The 26,958-nt window shown below is 47.1% G+C and overlaps 1 protein-coding gene across 1 annotated transcript in view; it reads left to right on the top strand.

The window, feature by feature from the left end:
* The window catches only part of ZFAT (zinc finger and AT-hook domain containing), a 160,880-nt gene that overhangs the window by 53,176 nt on the left and 80,746 nt on the right, over positions 1 to 26,958 (top strand). Inside the window, exons 4-7 of the mRNA XM_018058597.1 lie at positions 5,261 to 5,449; positions 7,656 to 7,806; positions 12,886 to 14,336; positions 15,157 to 15,389. Coding sequence (XP_017914086.1) covers positions 5,261 to 5,449; positions 7,656 to 7,806; positions 12,886 to 14,336; positions 15,157 to 15,389 — 2,024 coding nt within the window. The remainder of the gene's footprint in view (positions 1 to 5,260; positions 5,450 to 7,655; positions 7,807 to 12,885; positions 14,337 to 15,156; positions 15,390 to 26,958) is intronic.

The following is a 26,958-nucleotide window of genomic DNA, read 5'->3' as shown; positions in this document are numbered from 1 at the left end:
GTGGGGACCCCTCTGTGGGGACCCCTCTGTGGGGACCCCTCTGTGGGGACACGGTGCTCAGAGCCTGTGCTCACCTGGCCTCCCCTTGGAGCCAGAGAGACAGGAAGACGCGAGAAAGCCCGAGGGCAAGACGGAAGGCAAGAGGGATGCATATTCAGCAGGTTTGATAGAATAATCGTGGGCTAATAAGTTCCTTAAACTGCTGCATTAGCAGCCTGGAATGAATTGGTGGCAGAGACCCAGAGTATAATCCCTTACCAGTCTGCTGTTCTGACAACGGTTCTGGGCTTTTTTTATTAATGTGGCTGATAACACTTGACTCTCTGGGGCGTTCTGAGATTTAATTAGTTCTGGGGCAATTTGGAATAGGTACTTTAGAATATTAGCGCTGTTGTTAATTATAAATGAGTGCGCATGAACTGATTTCTACAGATGTATGACTGCCTGTACCGTTAACTCTTCATGGGTCCACTACCAGGTCAGCTCGCCTTGCCTGGATGCTATTACGTGTCGGGGACCCTGAGAGGTTCCCAGAGGGAGTTAGAGGGTGAACACAGACACAGATCCCCACCCCCGACCCGCTGAGAGTATGGGGTTTGGCAAGTGGAGTAACATCCCTCTGAGAGAAGCTCCTCTAGGACAGGAGGGGCTGCTGAGTGAAGAGCAGGGAGATTCTGAGATCAAAGGAGCTTAGTTGAGAGCTTTTGTATCAGATGAGCTTCCTTTTTCTTAGTAAAGTCAGACAGGCTCATCCAAGTTAAGGGAGGATGTGTGTGTGTATGTGTGTGTGTGTGCACGCTTCTGATCCATCCCAGCCCCTTGTGATCACCCACTTGTGCCCTCACCCACAAAAGGCCCACTTGTAGACCCCCACCCAGGTGGATAACAGCTCCTTGGAACCCTACACCCTACCAAACTCACTGTGTGACCAGAACTAACTCATCCACTCTCCCCCAAACCTCCCTCCCTCCCGGCTGCTGGTGACTCGACTGGCCAAACCCTGTGGGAAGCCAGAAGAATGGAGCCCCTGTATGACCCATTACAGGTCAGCCTCCAGGAGCTGGTGGAAGAAGATGAGGGTCAGCCTGGAGGGACAAGTGGGAACTTTGTGGAACACGGGGACCCTGGATTTTTTGCTCATTACCCTTCAGATGGGGCCCATGCCCAGTCTCTGCTCCTGAAGCTGTACTGCCTCTGTCTGATGCCTCCCTGCATGCGAGGACCCTGGGCACTGTCATAAGAGTGGGGTCTCTGCACCCCCCTGGGAACTCCTGGGAACTCCTGCTTCCATGCTGCGGCATCAGTGGTTTTTAAATGCTATCTTCTCAAAAGGAGATGAAATATAAAGAATTAGGTCAGTGTGCTGGGGTTGAAGAGCAATGATGCACAGATGTCAAGAAATTAAACATTGTCTTTCCCGAACGTCAGCGACTCCATGGAACACACCGGGCTGGGGGTGCAGCCCTCCCTGCGCCTCTCCTGTTCACACAGACCCTACGGGACCCCCTGGAAGCTGTGGTCCCAGCCCAGTCCTGAGCCTTACAAGTGTGTCTTCAGGCATGACATCACCACCCCAGATGTGGCGCCAGGGGGTGACAGCATGACTCCCCACGTGACAGAGGGCTCTGCGACCTTCCCAGACCTGAGCCTCACAGCCACTCACTTTGTGGATTCGGACCCTGGATTCAGAGAGTTCTGAACTGGTCCAGCTGGAAGGCAGAGGCTGGAGTGTAGCTCATACACTCCACAACTCAACAACAGCGGCTCAGAGCGGTGACCGTGCTGCAGGTGGTATCGGACACTGTCCCTCCAACGTCCGCATCCACTCCTTTTAAAGCTGTTTCCAGGGCTCTTGGAGGCACCTGTGGCTGAGGATTGGAGGGCTGGGAGTACCAGGTGGTGGTTGGGGGGCTGGTCTGGACCCCACCCACTGTAACCAGAGAAGCCACGCCTTTTTATTAGGTATATTGAAATTGCTTAAAGAACTCACACAAAATGTCCTGCTGCTAAGAAAAAAAAAAAAACGTTTGAAAAGCACATCCTAGTGCAGCGAGGGTCACGACTGGATTCGGTCGGTGACGCGGCGCGATGCGAAGTCTGACAGATGAGGCCACGTCACCCAAGCGCCTTGTGTTCTGAAAGGCACCCTTGTTAGAGCCTTTTGGCTGTGCGGGGTCTTCATTGCTGCGAGGGCTTTCTCTAGCTGCTGCGAGTGGGGGCTACTGTCTGGTTGCAGGGCCTGGACTCTTCATCCCAGGGGCTTCTCTAGTGGCAGAGCACAGGCTCAGTAGTTGTGGCGCACGAGTTTAGTCACTGTGAGGCACATGGGATCTTCAGGGATCAGGGATCGAACCCGTGTCTCCTACACTGGCAGGCGGATTCTTTACCACTGGGCCACCAGGGAGGCCCAAGCAGTTCTCTTCTAAAAAAAAGAAATCAGACTTGTTTATCTTGCAAATGCTTGTGCTCTCTCACTGGGCACAGGTAAAATGAGAAATGTTTAAATTACTTTCTTTGTAATTGACTTATTATGTTTTAGCTGTATTGTCTGTCTTTTCCCACCAGCACATAAACTCCGGGAGGCAAGGGTCTCTGTCTTATACCGTGCACTGTCCCAAATGCTTAGAACAGGGCCTGGCATTCTGCACATATCTTTTGAATGAACTGTGGCCAGTAAAGAACAAATACCTTCTGCAGTGCTGGGATAATTTCCAAGTAAATATTTCTTTCTTTTGTGTGGAAATGATGTTTTCTTTGAAGATGGACCTTGAGAAAAATTGGAAATAGGAGAACAAGGGGGGAAAGAAAAAGCTTGCAAAGAGAATGGTTTATTAAGTACGAGGGGATCATTGTTGAACTTGGTGTTAGAGAGAGATTCTGTTTCAGGAGAGCAGTACTTGACATGAGTACTTCGTCAGATGGAGGAGAGGGTCATCACAAGCAAACAGGCAGAGGAACTGGAGAGGTGGGCGTGGGGTCAGGCCCAAGGTGCGCCTGGCCTTTCTGAGCCACACGCAGTAAGTATCTTACAGATACTTGTAAGCCTGTCCACAGAGCCTGCGGGGTTAACTTGTCTCGGATTCCAGCAGGGCTGGGTCTCCGCGATCCTTCACCCTCTTTCTCCTGCAGCTCCGTTGCCCTGTCGGGAGGGTCTCAGAGTTGAGAGATGCAGGGCTTGTCTGATTGGACGCCCCACCCCACCCGCTGCTGCTCTGTGTGGTTCAGTTTTTCCCAGGGCATCATGATTGCTGTGTGAAGCCCCTCGAAACCCTGCTGAGAAACGCGTCTCTAAAGCCACCCCTCCCTCACGGGATGGCTTGGCTTGTGTGCGCGCTCAGTCACTTCAGTCGTGACCTACCCTTTGTGACCCCATGGACTGTAGCCCGCCAGGCTCCTCTGTCCCTGGGGGTTCTCCAGGCAAGAATACTGGAGTGGGTTGCCATGCCCTCCTCCGGGGGATCTTCCCGACCCTGGGATTGAACCCAGGTCTCCTCATCTGCTGCACCGCAGGCGGATTCTTTATCTCTGAGCCACCTGGGAGGCCCTGGGTGGCTCTAACTGCTAGATGTTTCTTCCTCTGGCGAAGTCTGTTGCTGATCGCTACCCATTGGTCCGTTGCTTCATGAGCAGAGCAGGTCTTTGTGTTGTAAGGTTAGGTCCTCAAGCTCAGTAAAAAGAAGACATAGCCCCAAGCTCCCAGAGGTCACGGCACAGATGAGGCTTCGCGACAGATGACTGCAAAGCAGTGTGGGGAGTCCCACTGTTGATACGTTGATACCGTTGCGTGTGTGTGTGTCCTGTGATTCGGCCCTGACTGGGGCCGGGGCTGTGCTGTGTCCCCACCGTAACCCCAGCCAGCCTCACTCACTCACGCTCCTGGGTGGTCTCCACGGGCGTTGGAGTTCACCCCCCACCCGGCTCGTTGAAGGACGGCTCCCCATGTCCTGTGGGCATTCGAGGCCCTGGATTTCACTCCCTCCCCTGGTTCTGTTCCTACAGATACTTGTAAGTATCTGTAGGCTTCTTCACTAAGTTCGCCCCGCAGGGTACCCAGCTAAGCGTTCCTCGTTGTCTTCACGCCCTTCCTTAGCACCGAGCCCACCACTGATCCCCACACCACCGTCTCCTGTGCCCTCCGCCCCCCATACCTCCTCCGCCCCTGTTCCCTGCAGCCCCGACCACAGCTTCACAATGCTTGCTGTTTACACTGGCTGAAGGGCTGCCTGCCCAGAGTGGCTTGTGTGACCCCTCGGGTAGAATCTTCTGTCCCTCCCCTCGGTCATCCAAGACTCCTTCTCACTTCAGTGGGTGCATAGTGGACTGCCCCGTCCATCTCTCCCACCAGACGGCAGGGCTTTCGAGGGTGGGCTCTGGGTCCTGGTGTCCCGTCAGCCTTGGTGTCCACCATGCCTGGCACACGGAAGGCACCTAGTAACTGGATGCTGAGCATGTGAATGCCTTCTCCTTAGGCTGTCTAAAGAAGACCACCGTGTCTTCCCCGCAGTGTTGTTGGCTGATGACTCTGAGGTCTGGTGGGCTTCCTGAGAGCAAGGTGAGGGCCCATGCCTGCTGTGTCTGCAGCGGTCCCTCAGTGCCCACGTGGGGGCCTGTGCTGGGGGAATGGTGTTTACTGAGTCAAAGGCAAGACTGAGGAAGCGGAGGTGACCCCAAAGTGATACAGTGTCCACTTCGCTGGAGATCAGTGTTTTTTGTTTTTTTTTTTATAAATTGCTTTCTTGGTTGCGCTGGGTCTTTGTTGCGGTGTGCCCTTTCCCTAGTTATGGAGATCAGTGTTTTTTTTTTGTAAATTGCTTTCTTGGTTGCGCTGGGTCTTTGTGGCGGTGTGCCCTTTCCCTAGTTATGCAGAAGATCAGTTTTTTTTTTTTGTAAATTGCTTTCTTGGTTGCGCTGGGTCTTTGTGGCTGTGTGCCCTTTCCCTCGTTATGGAGAACGGGGGCTACTCTTCAGTTGCAGTGCCTGGCTTCTCTCAGGCTGTAGGTGTGCAGGCTCAGTTGAGGTGCATGGGCTTAGTTGCTCCGAGGCCTGTGGAATCTTCCCCGGGCAGGGATGGAACCCATGCCTCCTGCACTGGGCAGGCAGATTCCTATCCACTGCACCCCTGGGAAGTCCAGGGACCAGTGTTTCTACCACACAGGTGTAGCCCCTTTGCTGTCAGCCCATAAAAAGGGTTCTGCACGCTCCCCGACTCCATCACTGGTATAAAAAGGGTATTTTATACATCCTGGTATTTGCTCCTTAGGTAACGAATCTGACCTTGAACTGGAGAAGAAGTATAAGGAAGAGGATCGAGAAAAGGCCCCGAAGAGGCCGCGGGCGCAGAGAGCGGAGAAAATCCAGAAGGTCTGCTCGGGAAGGGATACCCCGCAGATGTCTGGGGCCAAGAAGCCCATCATCAGTGTGGTGTTGACGGCGCACGAGGCGATTCCAGGTGCGCACGGTGGCCGGGGGCGCGGCCAGAACCTCTGGCGGGGGCTGTGATCACTGCGGGGCTCTCGACGGAGTTACCTGGTGACTTCGGGCCGCGGTGGATGACTGCATCCGGAGGTCAGGGCGTGAGGGCTGCTCCCGCTGCCACTGCCAATGGCCTGTGCGGCCGCGACCTGTGCTCGCATGTGAGCGGCTGCTCAGAGGAGCAGTGGCCCTGGAGAGCGGTTCTTTCCTTGGGGACCCCCAGCTCCACCAAGACCCTCTCCAGGATGTCCTTGCTCCTTCTTCCTGTCCCGGCTGTGGGTGCCAAAATCCTCCCCATAACTTCTTCGAGGGTTTTTTTTTTTCTTTTTATGGATTTTTTTAGTAGGTTCATTATTTATTTTATAATACTAGAGATTTCTATCTCCTTTTCTTTTCACATAAAATAACCAGTGGATATATTGGCCCTTTTTAAAAAGGCCTCTTCCAGGAATAGATACCTTAGACAGAGCAGTTTAGGATAGTAGATGCTAAAGTATAATAATGTTTTTTTTTTTTCCCCTATGCGTTTGGGGTGATAGCTGTCAGATAAAATTTTAAAAAATCAAGTTTAGGATTTTGAGGTCAGCTAGAGCCTGGCGTCGGAGAAGGCAATGGCAACCCACTCCAGTACTCTTGCTTGGAAAATCCCAAGGGACGGAGGAGCCTGGAAGGCTGCAGTTCATGGGGTCACTGAGGGTCAGACACGACTGAGCGACTTCACTTTCCCTTTTCACTTTCATGCATTGGAGAAGGAAATGGCAACCCAATCCAGAACACTGGATTCTTGCCTGGAGAATCCCAGGGACGGGGGAGCCTGGTGGGCTGCCGTCTATGGGGTTGCACAGAGTCGGACACGACTGAAGCGACTTAGCAGCAACAGCAGCAGCAGTAGCAGCAGCAGCAGAGCCTGGCATGCTGCAGTCCCTGGGGTTGCAAAGAGTAGGCCACAGCTGAGCAACTGAACTGAACTGAGAGCCTTTTAAAGCATCTGTTTTCAGTACTAACGGTAACTGACTATGCAAAATGAAAACGCTAAATAAATACCTCTTTATATTATATACATGTAATGTTTATATTTTATATCCCATAACATGTCACAGAAAACCCCCAACGAGCTTTTTGGCCAACCCAGTACTTCACTGTAGGGTGAGGTGCTCAGTAGAGAAAAAAGCCACATAAGATTATGCGACATGAAGTGGTTTCACCGTCCTTCAGACAAGTGTTATTCTGGGAAATAAAAACCCCAGGAGAGAGGTTCCTCTGTTTAGCCATCTTGAGAGAAAGTTTCTATAATGATTTCTTAAAAAAGGATGGTAGTGTTTGAGATTTCTGCAAGTGAGGGGTGAAAAGTGTAATGAATTTCCTTTACTATTCATGTGCACACACACTTGTATGAACCGTCTTTGATGGTTTCACATTGTAGACTTGAACAAGTAAAGGTGACCCCTGAGTTTTCCACTCCAGACTGTTCACTTCACAGGGTGGATGCAGGGGCCCGGAGGGTGGGAGGTTGATGTCCTGTTTGGGACCTGACCCCAGACAGCGGAGATTCCTGCTCACTGTTGAGTCCACTGCTCCTTTCTGTCTTGATGCTGTTTGACGTTTACTCAAAGTTTCACACATGAGGAGCTATATGAAATCTTGCAGGGAGGCATATATGTATATGTGTATCTGTCTTGTGTTTTGGTTTTTCAATAAAGAAAAAAGAAAGTTAGTCTCATAGTCCTGTCCGACTCTTTGTGATCCCATGGACTGTAGCCTGCCTGGTTCCTGTGTCCATGGGATTCTATAGACAAGAATACTGGAGTGGGTTGCCATTTCCTTCACCAGATCTTCCCGACTCTGGGAGCGAACCCAGGTCTCCTGCACTGCAGGCAGATTCTTTACCAACTAAGCCACTAGGGAAGCCCTTTTAATAAAGAGATCAAGTGAAAATGTATCTCACAAGAAGGTTTTGATAGATTATTGGATAACCTCCCTGAAACACACACCCACAGACACACACACCCCAACACACACACAAGTTACCTGTGTGAGCTGCAGGAGCCCTAGCCCCCTGCACAGATGCGACACAGTGAAAAAACACGCTTCCCAGGCTGTGCTCCCTGCACTGGGGCGGGGGGTGGGAATCAGGGACCTCGAGGCACCTCTTTATTTCTCACCGAGTTGTGCCTCCCTCTCAGGTGCTACCAAGATTGTTCCAGTGGAGGCCGGGCCCCCAGAAACAGGAGCTGCAGACCCCGAGGCCACAGCAGCTGACCTGGCGCCCCGGAGAGGGTACCAGGAGTACGCCATCCAGCAGACAGCCTACGAGCAGCCCATGAAGTCCAGCAGGTAAAGCATCTTCTGTTGTGTGTGACCCCAGCCACCACCTCAGAAGGTGGGAGAGTGGAATGTACACTTAACCAGGACTCTGCTGGCTAAGCTATAGGTAAGGCGTTCTGGTTTCTTGACTTGAACCTAAGAACCAACCCCTCCATGATGGCCTCATGGTGTGCTGGCTGAGCCTAAGCAGCCTCTGTGGGATGCAAGGCAGACCAGCCGGCTTGGGAAACTCAGCGCCAGTTGGCTTAATGAAGGTGGAGCGTTTTACTCAAGGCGAACGTATGCTTCACCTGAATAAAAAGTGGTGTGAACAAGGCCTTATTTAGTAAGTCTGCTGGTTTTTATAGCTGCACAATTTATAATGAAAAAGATCTTTATTTCCCCCTTAGTTTCATAAGTAACACAAGCGTCCTGTAGAAACTTCCAGAGTCTGTATAACACGCAGCTGCAGTAACCATCTCGCCTCTTCTGGTTGAGGTCACCTCTACAGACAGCTTGGTTCACTGGCCACCATAATTTTTTCACGATGCTTCCCTGGTGGCTCAGAGGGTAAAGTGTCTGCCTACAATGTGGGAGACCTGGGTTCGATCCCTGGGTTGGGAAGATCCCCTGGAGAAGGAAATGGCAACCCACTCCAATACTCTTGCCTGGAAAATTTCATGGACTGAGAAGCCTGGTAGGCTATAGTCCATGGGGTCGCAAAGAGTCAGACACGACTGAGCGACTTCACTTACTTAATTTTGTTTTTTTTTTTTCCTAACACAAAACACCAAAGGCACTGTTATCAACCTATTTTTTTTTTTAAACTTACCATGTTTAACTTTTTCTTTTTCAGTAGACAATGTTTTTAAAGTGCGTTTGCTGTTGTGTGGATTCTCTAGTTTACCAGAGTCAGTTTTTGCTTGGCAGGCAATGCTGTGCTCAAGGCTCTGGTCCCTCCCTCTTTCACTACTTCTTCAGGACTTCTTCTGGGATGAATTGCTAGAACTGACATTGCTGGGTTTTTTTTGAAAAAGATATTTATTTGACTACAGCTGGTCTTAGTTGCTACATGTGGGATCTAGTTACCTGACCAGGGATCAGACCCCGGCCCCCTGCATAATTCTAAGATAACCACCTTAAGTCTTAGCCACTGGATCACTGGGAATGTCCCTGAAATTGCTGTCTTAAAGGATATGAGCGTTAAAACTTTAATCTACATTGAAAACTGCCCTCCAGACACACTGGGTGAACTGATGCCTGACCCCTACACCTTTCCCGTGGTCACAGTCTTGCTGACGTGGATCAGCAAACTCCCATCGCCCGAGCTCTGCACACGTTTTCCAGACTGAGAGGAAAGACAAAGAAGATGCCAGACAGGAGGTTCCCTGTTTCCTGAAAAGGGGAAAGAAGGCATTCTGGATGAGAGCCTGAGATTCAGTGCCAGTCCTGGGTTGGTTCTAGATCCTTTTGTGTGTGCTCAGTCACTGCAGTTGTGTCTGACTGTTTGTGACCCCATGGCCTGTAGCCCTCCTCTGTCCATGGGATTCTTCAGGCAAGAGTACTGGTGAGGGTTGCTGTGCTCCTCTCCAGGGGATTGTCCCAACCCAGGGATCAAACTGGTGTCTCCTGCATTGGCAGGCAGATTCGTGACCACTGAGCCCCCTGGGAAGCCCCTAGATCCTTCTACTGGACTTCACTTCAACAGCTCAAACACCTGCTGCATTCCAGGCACTGCGGGGATGGGGTGGGGAGGAAGATTAGGACAGACCGGAGGCTTCCGCTCTGCTGGGACTGGACACAAGTGATTTTGCCTCTGAGCCTCTCAGCACCACACACGAGATTGTCTAATAGAACCTGACTCAGTTTAGTGGTGGGATTAAATGATCATATCTTTGGAAAGTGGTCTTGTTAAATTATAACATCATGTCGTCTGGGGTGTCTCATTAATTTCTAGCCTCAGTCCTCTCTTCTTGCAAATGTGAGCAACTGAATGTATCAGCGAAGTTGTAAAAATATGGACTCCTTTGGCAAAACTGAGATACAATTAATTTTGAAGACCATCCTTGTCTCAACACAGCTTGATTTGTAGACTCTTCATAATATTTCAAGGTCTGTTGGGGAGGGTTTCAAAACTCCATGCTTATCTGGTTACAGGTAAATATACTCAATATTTAATCAGTAGATGGAGGCTGTATTCCTGTTGTCAAGCATTCTATTAATATTTTATAGTCTAAATTATAAAATAGTTATGAAAGAGGCATTTTATATGACAAAAGTCAGGAAAACTGTACGGAAAAAAAATCAGTCGTAATCTCACTCCCCTAAGATAACCATCGTTAATATTTTTAATGTATTTCCTTTCAGCCTTTTTTCAGCCCATATATTTTATAAAACTGAGTTTATAATATTTTATATGCAATTTTGTATCCTGCTTTTAATACTTAACCACATTATACTTCCTTTCCTTTGTTACTCAAATTATTCACAAACTATGCCTTGTAGTGACATGCGGTAATATCATGAGGCTCTCCTGTGACCCCCTACTCAGCTCTCCACACTGCAGCCAGTGCGCTTTTTATAAAAATGCCCATTTGGTTGTTGCTTTTAAGGCTTCACATTGTTGTTAGGAGAACTAAGCCTATAGGGCCACCTCTCCCTCTGGTTCTCTGTGCTCCAGCATCTGCTCCAGCCATATGGGTCCTTTAAAAAACTTATTTATTTATTTTTAATTAAAGGATAATTGCTTTAGAATATTGCTTTGGTTTCTGCCATACATCCACATAGGACTTCCCTGTAGCTCAAACGGTAAAGAACCTGCCTGCAATGTAGGAGACCTGGGTTTGATCCCTGGGTCAGGGAGATCCTCTGCAGAAGGGAATGGCAACCCACTCCAGTATTCTTGCTTGCAGAATCACACAGACAGAGAAGACTGGAGGGCTACAGTTCGTGGGGTGGCAGAGTCAGACATGACTGAGCAACTATAACTTACTTACTTATACATCAACATGAATTAGTCATAGGTATACATATGTTCCCTCCCTCTTGAACACCCCTCCCACCTCCCACCCTTTCCCACCCCTCTAGGTTGTTACAGGGCCCTGGTTTGAGCTCCCTGAGTCATACAGCAAATTCCGCTATCTGTTTTACATATAATAGTGGATACCCGTCCAGGCCATTCTCTCCATTCATCTCACCCTCTCCTTCCTCCCCACCGCTCATGTCTGAAAGTCTGTTCCTGGGTCTTTTTTTTTAAGCTGCATCATGTGGCATTTGAGATCTTAGTTTCCCAGCCGGTGATGGAACCCTTGCCTCCTGCAGTGGAAGCCTGGAGTCTTAACCATTGTACCTCCAGGGAACCCCCATTGGGGTGCTTTCTGTTTCCCTGACCTCTCCCGACCTCTTCCTCTTCCTGGATGCCACCCTTTCCCCTCCCATACCTGGACTTGGTTAACTCCTGTTTATACTTCAGCTGCCTGCTCAAATGTCCCATCTCAGGGTGGCCTGCCCTGTCCCCTGGACAGCTCGGTCCTCCTTGGCCTGGGCTCCCAGAGCATCCTGTCTTTTTTCACCACAGCAGGGAGCTGGTGGTCCTGTTTGCTCATATATGCCTATCAGACTGGCGCAGTGCTGCCTCTAGGAGGTGAGCTCCAAGAGAGCGTGGAGTGTGTTTGTTTTTGTCCCCATTGTGTCCCCAGTGCCTGGAACACTTTTTCAAATGAATGAAAGAATGAGTGAAAAAAAAATGTGCAAATTAGTTCCCTATGTTGGAACCTGCAAGCAGCTTTCCACTCCTGCAGTGAAAAATGGCACAGTGAGCACCTTCACTTGAATTTTGTATTCTTTCTTTTGATAGATTCCCAGCAGATAGATTCCAGTGGATAATTGGATCGAGGGGTCTGATCTTTTAAAACTCTGCCTGAATGCTTTCAAGCAGTGAGTGAGAGTACCTCTTGAACTGAATAAGGGGACATTCCGGGTGAGATAATGTGATAGGAATCCCACGACATCACAGCTCAGCGAGTCAGCCCATAGACCCAGGCCCACACCTGGGAGCCCAGCACAGGTGGGCCAGCCACTTCTTCCGACTCATCCCCTTTGGTGAGGGTCAGCACTGAGGGCCTGACCAGGGATCCGTGTAATAATACGAAAGAAATCAGAGCCAGAGATTCTCCTAAGACCATTTAGACCTTGCATTTAGAGAAAGAAATCCCCATGATTTGTTTATTTAATTAACACTATGAACCCAGAGTTTCTTCCACTAAGTAAAATGATCACCTTCTGGATACCTCTGTCATTTGAGAGATATCCAGATTTGTTTCCTTAAATTAGCCTTGGGTTTAGCATACAGGCATAGTATAGACTTTCAGATCTGAATGTCTTAATTACAACAGGAGACTTGTATCCTCTGGTGTTTACAGGCTGCAATCTGTTTAAATATATTTAAAACATAGAGGAACCTGTGTTGGTCAAACATAGTTGTACGGTTAGTTCCATAAATAGACTTTACAGTTACAATGCGAGTTTTCTAAGTTGCTGCAGTCCTGTCCTACTCTTTGTGACCCTATATGTAGCCCGCCAGGCTCCTCTGTCCGTGGAATTCTCCAGGCAAGAGCACTGGAGGGGGTTGCCAGTGCCCTCCTCCAGGGGATCTTCCCAACCCAAGGATCGAGCCTGTGTCACCTGGCAGATGGGTTCTTTACCACTGAGCCACCAGGGAAGCCCCACATTTACCGTGGGTACAGCTTAATGGTGGCTGATTAATGGGACTAAATGATCATTGGTATTTCTGAGGACCTGCCTGGAGAACCTGGGCAGAGTCCCGGGGGAGCAGGTTGGAGGAGAAAAAGCCTCACCCACTCCCTGGGCTCACCGGTCAACTCCCGTCCCTGGTACAAGGTGCAGCCCTTTGGTGACTTGTCATTTGTGGATTGCAGATCGTCCAGTTTTGCTTGTTGATGAATGAATGCCTCCCCCATCCTCAGCCCCAGTGTCTGCTAGCTCGCACCTTTAAGCCTTGGGTGTTTTGGCACCTAGAAGGAAGCGGGGTGGGAGGCATGGGGAAGGTACAGGGTCTCCACCCGTAACCGTGCTGCCCTCTGTTCCCAGGCTCGGGCCCACCCAGCTCAAGATCTTCACCTGTGAGTACTGCAACAAGGTCTTCAAGTTCAAGCACTCGCTGCAGGCCCACCTGCGGATCCACACCAAGGAGAAGCCCTACAAGTGCTCGCAGTGCAGCTACGCCAGCGCCATCAAGGCCAACCTCAACGTGCACCTGCGCAAGCACACGGGCGAGAAGTTCGCGTGCGACTGCTGCTCCTTCACCTGCCTGAGCAAGGGCCACCTCAAGGTGCACGTGGAGCGCGTGCACAAGAAGATCAAGCAGCACTGCCGCTTCTGCAAGAAGAAGTACTCGGACGTCAAGAACCTCATCAAGCACATCCGCGACGCGCACGACCCGCAGGACAAGCCGGTGCAGGAGGCCCTGGACGAGCTGTGCCTGATGACGCGGGAGGGCAAGCGGCAGCTGCTCTACGACTGCCACATCTGTGAGCGCAAGTTCAAGAACGAGCTGGACCGCGACCGCCACATGCTGGTTCACGGCGATAAGTGGCCCTTCGCCTGCGAGCTCTGTGGCCATGGCGCCACCAAGTACCAGGCGCTGGAGCTGCACGTCCGGAAGCACCCGTTCGTGTACGTGTGTGCCCTGTGCCCCAAGAAGTTCGTCAGCTCCATCCGCCTGCGTGCGCACATCAAGGAGGCGCACGGGGCGGCCCAGGAGACTCTGGTCTTCACCAGCTCCATCAACCAGAGCTTCTGCCTCCTGGAGCCTGGTGGGGACATCCAGCAGGAGGCCCTGGGCGGGCAGCTGCAACTGGCAGAAGAGGAGTTTGTGTTCCAGGGGGTGAACGTGCCCAAGGAGGCAGCCAGCCCCGGGGAGGCGCGGCCTGCAGTGGAGCCCGGGGCCCCCGCAGAGGTGCCCACCCCGCCGGTGCGCTCGGCCGCTGCCCAGCCTGACGGCACTGCCCCGGCCCCTCCACCCAGTGAGCTGGCAGCCTCTGCCGTGTCCCCGGACCTCCGTCCGCACGCGGGGCTTTCCAGTGAGTTTTTGATAAAGAGCGAACCCCCCATGGCCGAGGGTCCCACTGCTGCTCCCGAGAAGACCGGGGACACCCAGCAGGGAGGCAGTGCCCCAACTCAGGGCCAGGATGCGGCACCTCTGTTGTCCAAGGCCAAAGGCATGGAAGCAAACTCTGAGGCCCCGGGTGCCGAGAGCCCCCCAGCCGAGGGGCAGAAAGTGGCAGCCTCCTCGTGCGACGGCCCAGATCCCAGCAAAGGTCTCAGGTCCAACCCAGCTCAGGCCTCAGACCCTTCCCCGGGAGCTGGTGGGAGGGAGGTGGCCCTGTGCCAGCCTGCCTCTTGCGCGCCCGCCCCCGAGCACCGGGCCGGCCTCACTGCCTTCATGAAGATTCTGGACAGTTTGCAGAAGAGGCGGATGAACACCAGCCTGTGTGAGAGGATCCGGAAGGTGTACGGGGACCTGGAGTGTGAATACTGTGGTAAGGGGTGGGGCCGGGCACGAGGCTGGGGGGCTCTCTTCCCCGCAGCCCATCCGGCCACCTGGCTGCGGGTCCACCTCCTGTTTGAGTTGAGCTCGTGTCTCTTTGCAAAGAACACCTTCTAAGTGAGCTCGCCGTCCTGGGTAGATAGCAGTGGTGCCACCATGGTGCAGTAGCCTGTGAAGTCTGTGAAGGCAGCTAGGATGCTGGGACAGCCAAACCCGCTGGCTCGGCCAGGCCTGCAAGGCGGAGGTTTATCCTACGGCCCCCGCCTGAGCTTTAGCCAAGAGGCACCTTTCTTCTGGCGCATGAGAAGTTTAAAAGTCCAGCTTTAGTAAGTTGTGGCCGTTGCTTAGATGGGCAGAGAGATGTTAACGGGAGTGACTGCAGCTCTTTGTAGGGAGACACTGAGTGCATCCCTCGCAGCTCACAGTGGAAGCGTGGCCTCGGGGTCTCCTGAGAGCGGGCAGGACCCATGGGAGATGGCCCAGATGCCCGCGGAGCTTAGAGCCTGGTGATATCACCCATGTGCATAAACATACGTGGCACCATAGCTGGTCCTCGATAAACGCTCCTTTACTCCTCCTCCCAGCACTGATGTCATGCAGAAGGAGTAGCAGCACCCTTAATTTTTGCCACCTGCCACCTTTGAAAAGTCATTTCCAGACAGAGATGTGGTGCAAAGTGTGAAGGGTGACCCGGACAAGCACGAGAGGGAAAGGAAGATAGTCCTTAAAAAAAAAATAATAATAATAATTAAAAAAGATCAAATTCAGGATAAAAGAAACTTCCTTGTTCTCATGTGAAAATATTTTTTTAGGCAAACTTTTTTGGTACCAAGTGCATTTTGACATGCATGTCCGCACCCACACCCGGGAACATCTGTATTATTGCTCCCAGTGTCACTATTCTTCCATCACCAAAAACTGCCTTAAACGCCATGTAATTCAGAAACACAGTAACATCTTGCTGAAGTGTCCCACTGACGGCTGTGACTACTCGACTCCAGATAAATATAAGCTGCAGGCACATCTTAAAGTCCACACTGAGCTGGTAAGTAGCCCGCCCTAGTGGCAGCCCCGTCTCCCCTGGGTGCTCCCCGCTTCCTCTTGGCGATGTGCACGGAGGTGCCCCTGCTCCTTCGGGAGCCCGGTGTGTGAGCATCCACCCCGGAGAACGGAGAGGCCCTTCTCACGACACAGGCCCTTCACGCTAACAGAGGCCTTCCTTCACCCCAGGGCCCTTCTCACAGGGAGAGAGCCTCGCGTCTGTTGGGAAGACGATCCTGTTGAAAACATTGGCTTCCTCTGCAGATTTTTCAGCATCAGAGAAAGCCTGTAGAAGGAAGATCTACAGAATAGAAGTAAAGCAAAGGTTTCTTAAATCAGGGGTCCCCAGCCCCCCATGGCCATGGACCTGTAGCAGTCCGTGGCCTGTTAGGAACTGGGCTACACAGCAGGAGGTGAGAGGCGGGCCAGGGAGCCAAGCTTCATCTGTGTTTCCAGCCGCTCCCCCTCGCTCACATGACCGCCTGAGCTCCACCTCCTGTCAGAGCAGTGGCGGCATAATAAACATGATGTGCTTGGATCATCCCGAGACCATCCCCTCCTCAGCTCCTGTCCGTGGAAACTTTGTTTTCCATGAAACCCATCCCTGGTCCCAAAATGGTTGGGGAACTGCTCTCTTACGAGATGGTTTAAAGGACCGTTAATAACAGGGCCGATAATACTAATAGCCACCACTAAAAGCTGTTGAGAGATTAAGTTAGATGATGCCTGCCGAGTGCTAGACGCACTGTTTGAGTCATAGTAAGAGCGCAGTCAACATTGAAGATCACTAATGATATTATCGCGTTATCCCTTGGAGACCCTGCGAAAGAACGTCTGTAAAGCATTTCTTTTTTAAGTGATATGTTAATTCAAGGTGCTGTTAAATAGTCTCATGGTGGTAAAAGTTATCTGATTCTCTGGTGTGTGATCCTGTAACAGTGAGTGAGTGTTTATTTTAGCATATGCTCCTCTACCTTGAGAGAGTGATTCGAGACTCACCAAGTGGTAAAGGAGGCGCACCTGGCCCAGGTGTGCTTCTGCTCTGACCGTGTTCCTTTCTCTGCGCAGAACAAGGCTTCAGAAGCTTGATCTGGCACCTCTGTTTCCTGGCCTGAAATCACTTACACTCGGGAAGTACATTACCAAGGGCAAAGTCAGGGTGTTTTGGGTTTAGTGGGTATAAAGAGTGCGTGCTTTGGGGTTGGATAACTGGATTCAGATATTGTCTCCAGTCATCGCACAGGCTGTGTGACACTGGACAGGTCGCTTGTCCTCTCTGAGACTCAGTAGCCTTCTGTGAAATATGTATTAAAAAGCATATTGGCTCTTTACACAGACACACATACATGTGTATGCACAGACATACCCACACATGCTTTATGCACACCCACACATGTGTGCACACATGTATCACACACACCTCTATGCAAAATATACATGTACACATACATATGTCTTTGTATCTGTACATAGGTCTCTTGGATTATTGGGCCGTTAAATGGAGTGCTCTGCATAAAGAACTTGGCTCAGTCCTTGCACAGGCGACTGTGTAGCTGCTTCCCTCCATCTCCCTCACATCAGTGACCAGGCAGTGTGATTCAGAGTCAAGGATGTATTGCCATCAAGGAAACATGGGGACCTGGTCAAGGAAGTTAGTCAATGACATTTCTGAACCCATTTTTTTTTTTTTAACAGCACTGGGCACATGCTGTGAAAGGGAAACTTGAGAAAACCAAGTTTGGTTCTAGCATGTTAACGTTCAGACTCCATAGCCACCTCTGTGATCTTGGGCAAATTGCTTAGCATCACTGACCCTCAGTATTCTCCTCTGTAACATGGAGATATGGTACTTTCTTTGACTTCTCAGGATAGTGAAGATTAAGCTAGAAAATAATTGTGGAACACCCAGGTCAGTGTTTTTTCAGCCCCCAGGTCACGATCCATTAGAGGATTGTGAAATTAGTTCAGTGGATTACAACTCAGTTCAGTTCAGTCGTGTCCAACTCTTTATGACCCCATGGACTGCAGCATGCCAGGCTTCTCTGTCCATCACCAACTCTGGAGCTTGTTCAAACTCATGTCCATTGTGTTGGTGATACCATCCAACCATCTAATCCTCTGTCGTCCCATTCTCGTCCCACCTTCAATCTTTCCCAGCATCAGGTCTTTTCAAATGAGTCAGTTCTTCACACCAGGTGGCCAAAGTATTGGAGCTTCAGCATCAGTTCTTCCAGTGAATATTCAGGGCTGATTTCCTTGAGGTTTGACTGGTTTGATCTCCTTGCAGTCCAGGGGACTGTCAAGAGTCTTCTCCAACACCGCAGTTCAAAAACATCAATTCTTTGGTGCTCAGCTTTCTTTATAGTCTAACTTTTATACCCATACATGACCACTGGAAAAACTATAGCTTTGACTAGACAGATGTTTGTTGAAAAGTAACGTCTCTGCTTTTTAATATGCTGTCTAGGTTGGTCATAGCTTTTCTTCCAAGGAGCAAGCATCTTTTAATTTCATGGCTGCAGTCATCATCTGCAGTGATTTTGGAGCCCCCCAAAATAAAATCTGTCACTGTTTCCATTGTTTCCCCATCTATTTGCCATGAAGTGATGGGACTGGATGCCATGATCTTAGTTTTCTGAATGTAGTGTATCTTAAAAATGAAATAGAATGAAGTAGAATTTAATCAGCACTCTTTACCCATAACAAGGTAATAGGTATTGTTTTCTGAGACCTTTGGTTCCATGTTTCAGTGTGTTTATATGCCAGTGTGTGTGCACGTATGTTCTTGGTGGTAATGTCAAAAGGGTGACCTCCTGTGTAGGTCCCATTAGATGAGTTTGCAAGTCATTGACCCTGATGATGTAATTTATGACATCCTGAATCAGCAATACTTGGGGGTAATTGTTACAAATGAGATTCTTGGCTCATACCTCCACCATCATTTGTTGGGGGAGGCGGGACCTGGGAACCTATTTTTAAATCAAGTTCATCCCGACACAGACGTGTGAAGTAGCAGGAAGTCAAGCTTCCAGTGGATATTCAGGATATATCAGTCTCTCCGTCTTTGTTCCTGGCTTGTGTGCCTTCACAAGAGCCCTTGTAGGCACCTGATGCTCAGGGCACCGTGTCTGCTACAAGCCTTCACCTGGGAGGAGTGGACTCATTCTGGTCTTGCATCCTGACTCCTTCACTTGTAAGTGGTGTGGTCTCACTATCTAACGTCTCTGACTGCTCGTCTGTAAAAGTGGAATGACAGTCCCGCCTCCAGGGTTTCCATGGGGACATTTGTGAGGGGCCAGGCACAGGTCCAGGCATGGGGGGAGGCAGTCTACACTAGCTCTTCCTTCTTGTTACTGGTGGTGGAAGGAGACGCCATAGTAACAGTGGTGGTGGTAGCGCTTCCATCCAGGGCACAGTGGCTTTCCAGCAGACAGTTCAGACCTGTGCCTGTCGTGGAGAAGGGCCTAGTCTGTACTTGTCCTTATTTATTATTATTTTTTAATATAAATTTATTTTAATTGGAGGCTAATTACAACATTGTATTAGTTTTGCCATACATCGACATGAATCTGCCACGGGTGTACACGTGTTCCCCATCCTGAACCCCCCTCCCACCTCCCTCCCCATCCCATCCCTCTGGGTCATCCCAGTGCGCCAGCCCCGAGCATCCTGTTGCATCGAACCTGGACTGGCGATTCATTCCACATATGATAATATGCATGTTTCAATGCCATTCTCCCAAATCATCGCACCCTCGGCCCTCTCCCACAGAGTCCAAACGACTGTTCTATACATCTGTGTTTTTTTTGCTGTCTCGTATACAGGGTTATCATTACTACCTTTCTAAATTCCATATGTATGCGTTATTATACTGTATTGGTGTTTTTCTTTCTGACTTACTTCACTCTGTATAATAGGCTCCAGTTTTATCCACCTCATTAAAACTGATTCAAATGTATTCTTTTTAATGGCTGAGTAATACTCCATTGTGTATATGTATCAGAGCTTTCTTATCCATTTCTCTGCTGATGGATATCTAGGTTGCCTCCGTGTCCTGGCTATTATAAACAGTGCTGCAATGAACATTGGGGTACATGTGTCTTTCAATTCTGGTTTGCTTGGTGTGTATGCCCAGCAGTGGGATTGCTAGGTCATATGGCAGTTCTATTTCCAGGTTTTTAAGGAATCTCCACACTGTTCTCCATAGTGGCTGTACTAGTTTGCATTCCCACCAACAGTGTAAGAGGGGTCCCTTTTCTCCACACCCTCTCCAGCAATTATTGCTTGTAGACTTTTGGATCGCAGCCATTCTAATTGGCGTGAAATGGTACCTCATTGTGGTTTTGATTGGCATTTCTCTGATAATGAGTGATGTTGAGCATCTTTGCATGTGTTTGTTAGCCATCTGTATGTCTTCTTTGGAGAAATGTCTGTTTAGTTCTTTGGCTCATTTTTTGATTGGGTCATTTATTTTTCTGGAATTTAGCTGCAGGAGTTGCTTGTATATTTTTGAGATTAGTTGTTTGTCAGTTGCTTCATTTGCTATTATTGCCTCCCATTCTGAAGGCTGTCTTTTCACCTTGCTTATATTTTCCTGTGTTGTGCAGAAGCTTTTAATTTTAATTAGGTCCCATTTGTTTATTTTTGCTTTTATTTCCAATATTCTGGGAGGTGGATCATAGAGGATCCCACTTTGATTTATGTTGGAGAGTGTTGTGCCTATGTTCTCCTCTAGGAGTTTTATATTTTCTGGTCTTACGTTTAGATCTTTAATCCACATTGAGTTTATTTTTGTGTATGGTGTTAGAAAGTGTTCTAGTTTCATACTTTTACAAGTGGTTGACCAGTTTTCGCAGCACCACTTGTTAAAGAGATTGTCTTTTCTCCATTGTATAATCTTGCCTCCTTTGTCAAAGATAAGGTGTCCATAGGTGCATGGATTTATCTCTGGGCTTTCTACTTTGTTCCATTGATCTGTATTTCTGTCTTTGTGCCAGTTCCATACTGTCTTGATGACTGTGGCTTTGTAGTAGAGCCTGAAGTCAGGCAGGTTGATTCTTCCAGTTCCATTCTTCTTTCTCAAGATTGTTTTGGCTATTTGAGGTTTTTTGTATTTCCATATAAATTGTGAAATTATTTGTTCTAGCTCTGTGAAAAATACTGCTGGTAGCTTGATAGGATTGCATTGAATCTGTAGATTGCTTTGGGTGGTATACTCATTTTCACTACACTGATTCTTCTAATCCATGAACATGATATATTTCTCCATTTATTAGTGTCCTCTTTGATTTCTTTCATCGGTGTTTTATAGTTTTCTATATATAGGTCTTTAGTTTCTTTAGGTAGATGTATTCCTAAGTATTTTATTCTTTTCATTGCAATGGTGAATGGAATTGTTTCCTTAATTTCTTTGTCTACTTTCTCATTATTAGTGTATAGGAATGCAAGGGATTTCTGTGTGTTGATTTTATATCCTGCAACTTTACTATATTCATTGATTCGCTCTGATAATTTTCTGGTGGAGTCTTTAGGGTTTTCTATGTAGAGGATCATGTTATCTGCAAACAGTGAGAGTTTTACTTCTTTTCCAATTTGGATTCCTTTTATTTCTTTTTCTGCTCTGATTGCTGTGGCCAAAACTTCCAAAACTATGTTGAATAGTAGCGGTGAAAGTGGGCACCCTTGTCTTGTTCCTGACTTTAGGGGAAATGCTTTCAATTTTTCACCATTGAGGATAATGTTTGCTGTGTGTTTGTCATATATAGCTTTAATTATGTTGAGGTATGTTCCTTCTATTCCTGCTTTCTGGAGGGTTTTTATCATAAATGGATGTTGAATTTTGTCAAAGGTTTTCTCTGTATCTATTGAGATAATCATATGGTTTTTCTTTTTCAATTTGTTTATGTGGTGAATTACATTGATTGATTTGTGGATATTGAAGAATCCTTGCATCCCTGGGATAAAGCCCACTTGGTCATCATGTATGATCTTTTTAATGTGTTGTTAGATTCTGTTTGTGAGAATTTTGTTGAGGATTTTTGCATCTATGTTCATCAATAATATTGGCCTGTAGTTTTCCTTTTTTGTGGCATCTTTGTCAGGTTTTGGTATTAGGGTGACGGTGGCCTCATAGAATAAGTTTGAAAGTTTACCTTCCTCTGCAATTTTCTGGAAGAATTTGAGGAGGATAGGTGTTAGCTCTTCTCTAAATTTTTGGTAGAATCCAGCTGTGAAGCCCTCTGGACCTGGGCTTTTGTTTGCTGGAAGATTTCTGATCACAGTTTTAATTTCTGTGCTTTAGATGGGTCTGTTAAGATTTTCTATTTCTTCCCAGTTTAGTTTTGGAAAGTTGTAGTTTTCTAAGAATTTGTCCGTTTCTTCCAAATTGTCCATTTTATTGCCATATAATTGCCGATAGTATCCTCTTATGATCCTTTGTATTTCTGTGTTGTCTGTTGTGATCTTTTCATTTTCATTTCTAATTTTATTGATTTGATTTTTCTCCCTTTGTTTCTTGATGAGTCTGGCAATGGTTTGTCAATTTTATTTATCTTCTCAAAGAACCAGCTTTTGGCTTTGTTGACTTTTGCTATGTTCTCTTTTTTTTCTTTTGCATTTATTTCTGCCCTAATTTTTAAGATTTCTTTCCTTCTACTAACCCTGGGGTTCTTCATTTCTCCCTTTTCTAGTTGCTTTAGGTGTAGAGTTAGGTTATTTATTTGACTTTTTTTCTTGTTTCTTGAGGTATGTCTGTATTGCTATGAACCTTCCCCTTAGCACTGCTTTTACAGTATCCCACAGGTTTTGGGTTGTTGTGTTTTCATTTTCATTCGTTTCTATGCATATTTTGATTTCTTTTTTGATTTCTTCTGTGATTTGTTGGTTATTCAGCAGCGTGTTGTTCAGCCTCCATATGTTGGAATTTTTAATAGTTTTTCTCCTGGAATTAAGAAAATCTTACTGCAGTGTGGTCAGAGAAGATGCTTGGAGTGATTTCAATTTTTTTGAATTTACCAAGGCTAGATTTATGGCCCAGAATGTGATCTATCCTGGAGAAGGTTCCATGTGTGCTTGAGAAAAAGGTGAAATTCATTGTTTTGGGGTGAAATGTCCTATAGATATCAATTAGGTCTAACTGGTCTGTTGTATCATTTAAAGTTTGTGTTTCCTTGTTAATTTCTGTTTAGTTGATCTATGCATAGGTGTGAATGGGGTATTAAAGTTTCCCACTATTATTGTGTTATTGTTAATTTCCCCTTTCATACTTGTTAGCATTTGTCTTACATATTTCAGTGCTCCTATGTTGAGTGCATATATATTTATAATTGTTATATATTCTTCTTGGATTGCTCCTTTGATCATTATGTGGTGGCCTTCTTTGTCTCTTTTCACAGCCTTTGTTTTAATATATATTTTATCTGATATGAGTATTGCTACTCCTGCTTTCTTTTGGTCTCTATTTGCATGGAATATCTTTTTCCAGCCCTTCACTTTCAGTCTGTATGTGTCCCTTGTTTCAAGGTGGGTCTCTTGTAAACAACATATGTAGGGGTCTTGTTTTTTTATCCATTCAGCCAGCCTTTGTCTTTTGTTTGAGGCATTCAACCCTTTTACATTTAAGGTAATTATTGATTAATATGATCCCAATAAAGTAAGTTGCCATATACTTTATTGTTTTGGGTTCGAGTTTATATACCCTTTCTGTGTTTCCTGTCTAGAGAAGATCCTTTAGCATTTGTTGGAGTGCTGGTTTGGTGGTGCTGAATTCTCTCAGCTTTTGCTTGTCTGTAAAACTTTTGATTTCTCCTTCATATTTGAATGAGATCCTTGCTGGGTATAGTAATCTGGGCTGTAGGTTATCTTCTTTCATCACTTGAAGTATGTCTTGCCATTCCCTCCTGGCCTGAAGAGTTTCTATTGAAAGATCAGCTGTTATCCTTATGGGAATCCCCTTGTGTGTTATTTGTTGTTTTTCACTTGCTGCTTTTAATATTTGTTCTTTGTGTTTGATCTTTGTTAATTTGATTAATAAGTGTCTTGGGGTGTTCCGCCTTGGCTTTATCCTGTTTGGGACTCTCTGGGTTTCTTGGACTTGGGTGATTATTTCCTTCCCCATTTTAGGGAAGTTTACAACTATTATCTCTTCAAGTATTTTCTCATGGTCTGTCTTTCTGTCTTCTTCTTCTGGGACTCCTATAATTCAAATGTTGGAGCATTTCATATTGTCCTGGAGGTCTCTGAGATTGTCCTCATTTCTTTTAATTCATTTTTCTTTTTCCCTCTCTGTTTCATTTATTTTTACCATCTGCCTTCTACTTCACTTATCCTATCTTCTGCCTCTGTTATTCTACTGTTGGTTCCCTCCAGAGTATTTTTTATCTCATTTATTGCAATTTTCATTACATACTGACTCTTTTTTATTTCTTTTAGGTCCTTGTTAAACCTTTCTTGTATCTTCTCAATCCTTGTCTCCAGGTTATTTATCTGTAACTACATTTTTGTTTTTAAGATTTTGGATCATTTTCACTATCATTATTTGGAATTCATTATCAGGTAGGTTCCCTATCTCTTCCACTTTTGTTTGGTTTGGTGGGCATTTATCCTGTTCCTTTACCCGCTGGGTTTTCCTCTGTCTCTTCATCTTGTTTATATTGCTGTGTTTGGGGTGGCCTTTCTGTATTCTGGCAGTTTGTGGAGTTCTCTTTATTGTGGAGATTCCTTGCTATGGGTGGGGCTGGATGGCTGGTTTGTCACCCGGTTTGGGAAGGTTGTGTCAATGTTCTGGTGGGTGGAGCTGGATTTCTTCTCTCTGGAGTGCAATGAAGTGTCCAGTAATGAATTATGAGATGTCAGTGGGTTTGGTGTGACTTCGGACAGCCTGTATATTGAAGCTCAGGGCTATGTTCCTGTGTTGCTGGAGAATTTGCGTGGTGTGTATTGCTCTGGAACTTGTTGGCCTTTGGGTGGTGCTTGGTTTCAGTGTAGGAATGGAGGAGTTTGATGAGCTCTTGTTGATTAATGCTCCCTGGAGTCAGGAGTTCTCTGGTGTTCTCAGGATTTGGACATAAGCCTCCTGCCTCTGGTGTTCAGTCTTATTCTTACAGTAGGCTTCTCCATCTATACAGCACTGATGATAAAACATCTAGGTTAAAGATGAAAAGTTTCTCCACAGTGAGGAACACCCAGAGAGGTTCACAGAGTTACATGGAAAAGAGAAGAGGGAGGAGGGAGATAGAGGTGACCAGGAGGAGAAGTTCAGTTCAGTTCAGTTCAGTCACTCGGTTGTGTCCAACTCTTTGCAACCCCATGAATCGCCGCATGCCAGGCCTCCCTGTCCATCACCAACTCCTGGAGTTCACTCAGACTCACGTCCATCGAGTCCGTGATGCCATCCAGCCTTCTCCTCCTGCCTCCAATCCCTCCCAGCATCAAAGTCTTTTCCAATGAGTCAACTCTTCGCATGAGCGGGCCAAAGTACTGGAGTTTAAGCTTTAGCATCATTCCTTCCAAAGAAATCCCAGGGTTGATCTTCAGAATGGACTGGTTGGATCTCCTTGCAGTCCAAGGGACTCTCAAGAGTCTTCTCCAACACCATAGTTCAAAAGCATCAATTCTTTGGCGCTCAGCCTTCTTCACAGTCCAACTCTCACATCCATACATGACTAATGTAAAAACCATAGCCTTGACTAGAAGGACCTTAGTCGGCAAAGTCATGTCTCTGCTTTTGAATATGCTATCTAGGTTGGTCATAACTTTTCTTCCAAGGAGTAAGTGTCTTTTAATTTCATGGCTGCAGTCACCATCTGCAATGATTTTGGAGCCCCAAAAAAACAAAGTCTGACACTGTTTCCACTGTCTCCCCATCTATTTCCCATGAAGTGATGGGACCAGATGCCATGATCTTCGTTTTCTGAATGTTGAGCTTTAAGCCAACTTTTTCACTCTCCTCTTTCACTTTCATCAAGAGGCTTTTTAGTTCCTCTTCACTTTCTGCCATAAGGGTGGTGTCATCTGCATATCTGAGGTTATTGATATTTCTCCCAGCAATCTTGATTCCAGCTTGTGTTTCTTCCAGTCCAGCGGGTGTACTCTGCATAGAAGTTAAATAAGCAGGGTGACAATATACAGCCTTGATGTACTCCTTTTCCTATTGGGAACCAGTCCGTTGTTCCATGTCCAGTTCTAACTGTTGCTTCCTGGCCTGCATACAGATTTCTCAAGAGGAGGAAATCAAAAGAGGAGAGAGCAAGCTAGCCAGTAATCACTTCCTTATGTGTGCTCCACAGTCTGGACCACTCAGAGATGTTCACGGAGTTACACAGAGAGGAGAAAAGGGAGAAAGGAGACAGAGGTGGTCAGGAGGAGAAAAGGGGGGAATCAAAAGGTGAGAGACAGATCCAGCCAGTAATCAGTTCCCTAAGTGTTCTCCACCCTCCGGAACACAGAAAGAGATTCACAGAGTTGGGTAGAGAAGAGAAGGGGGAGGGAGGAGATGGAGGCGACCTGATGGAGGGGAGTCCAAAGGAAGTGAGAGCAATCAAGCCAGTAATCTCACTCCCAAGTAAAAATAGGTACTGAAGATTGGGTTCTTAAAGGTACAAAATTGATAACAAATAGCTGTGAAAAGAAAAGAGGTGAAAAGCAAAGGAGAAAAGGAAAGATATAAGCATCTGAATGCAGAGTTCCAATGAATAGCAAGAAGAGATAAGAAAGCCTTCTTCAGCGATCAATGCAAAGAAATAGAGGAAAACAAGAGAATAGGAAAAACTAGAGATCTCTTCAAGAAAATTAGAGATACCAAGGGAAAATTTCATGGAAAGATGGGCATGATAAAGGACAGAAATGGTATGGACCTAACAGAAGCAGAAGATATTAAGATGAAGTGGCAAGAATACATGGAAGAACGGTACAAAAAAGATCTTCATGACCCAGATAATCATGATGATGTGATCACTAATCTAGAGCTAGACATCTTGGAATGTGAAGTCAAGTGGGCCTTAGAAAGCATCACTATGAACAAAGCTAGTGGAGGTGATGGAATTCCAGTTGAGCTATTTCAAATCCTGAAAGATGATGCTGTGAAAGTGCTGCACTCACTATGCCAGCTAATTTGGAAAACTCAGCAGTGGCCACAGGACTGGAAAAGGTCAGTTTTCATTCCAATTCCAAAGAAAGGCAATGCAAAAGAATGCTCAAACTACCTCACAGTTGCACTCATCTCACATGCTAGTAAAGTAATGCTCAAAATTCTCCAAGCCAGACTTCAGCAATACATGAACTGTGAACTCCCTGATGTTCAAGCTGGTTTTAGCAAAGGCAGAGGAACCAGAGATCAAATTGCCAACATCCACTGGATCATGGAAAAAGCAAGAGAGTTCCAGAAAAACATCTATTTCTGTTTTATTGACTATGCCAAAGCCTTTGACTGTGTGGATCACAATAAAGTGTGGAAAATTCTGAAAGAGATGGGAATACCAGACCGCCTAACCTACCTCTTGAGAAATCTGTATGCAGGTCAGGAAGCAACAGTTAGAACTGGACATGGAACAACAGACTGGTTCCAAATAGGAAAA

The sequence above is a fragment of the Capra hircus genome, chromosome 14, assembly GCF_001704415.2.
Source record: "Capra hircus breed San Clemente chromosome 14, ASM170441v1, whole genome shotgun sequence".
Lineage (NCBI taxonomy): Eukaryota > Metazoa > Chordata > Mammalia > Artiodactyla > Bovidae > Capra > Capra hircus.
This window is presented reverse-complemented; position numbering and strand designations above follow the sequence as displayed.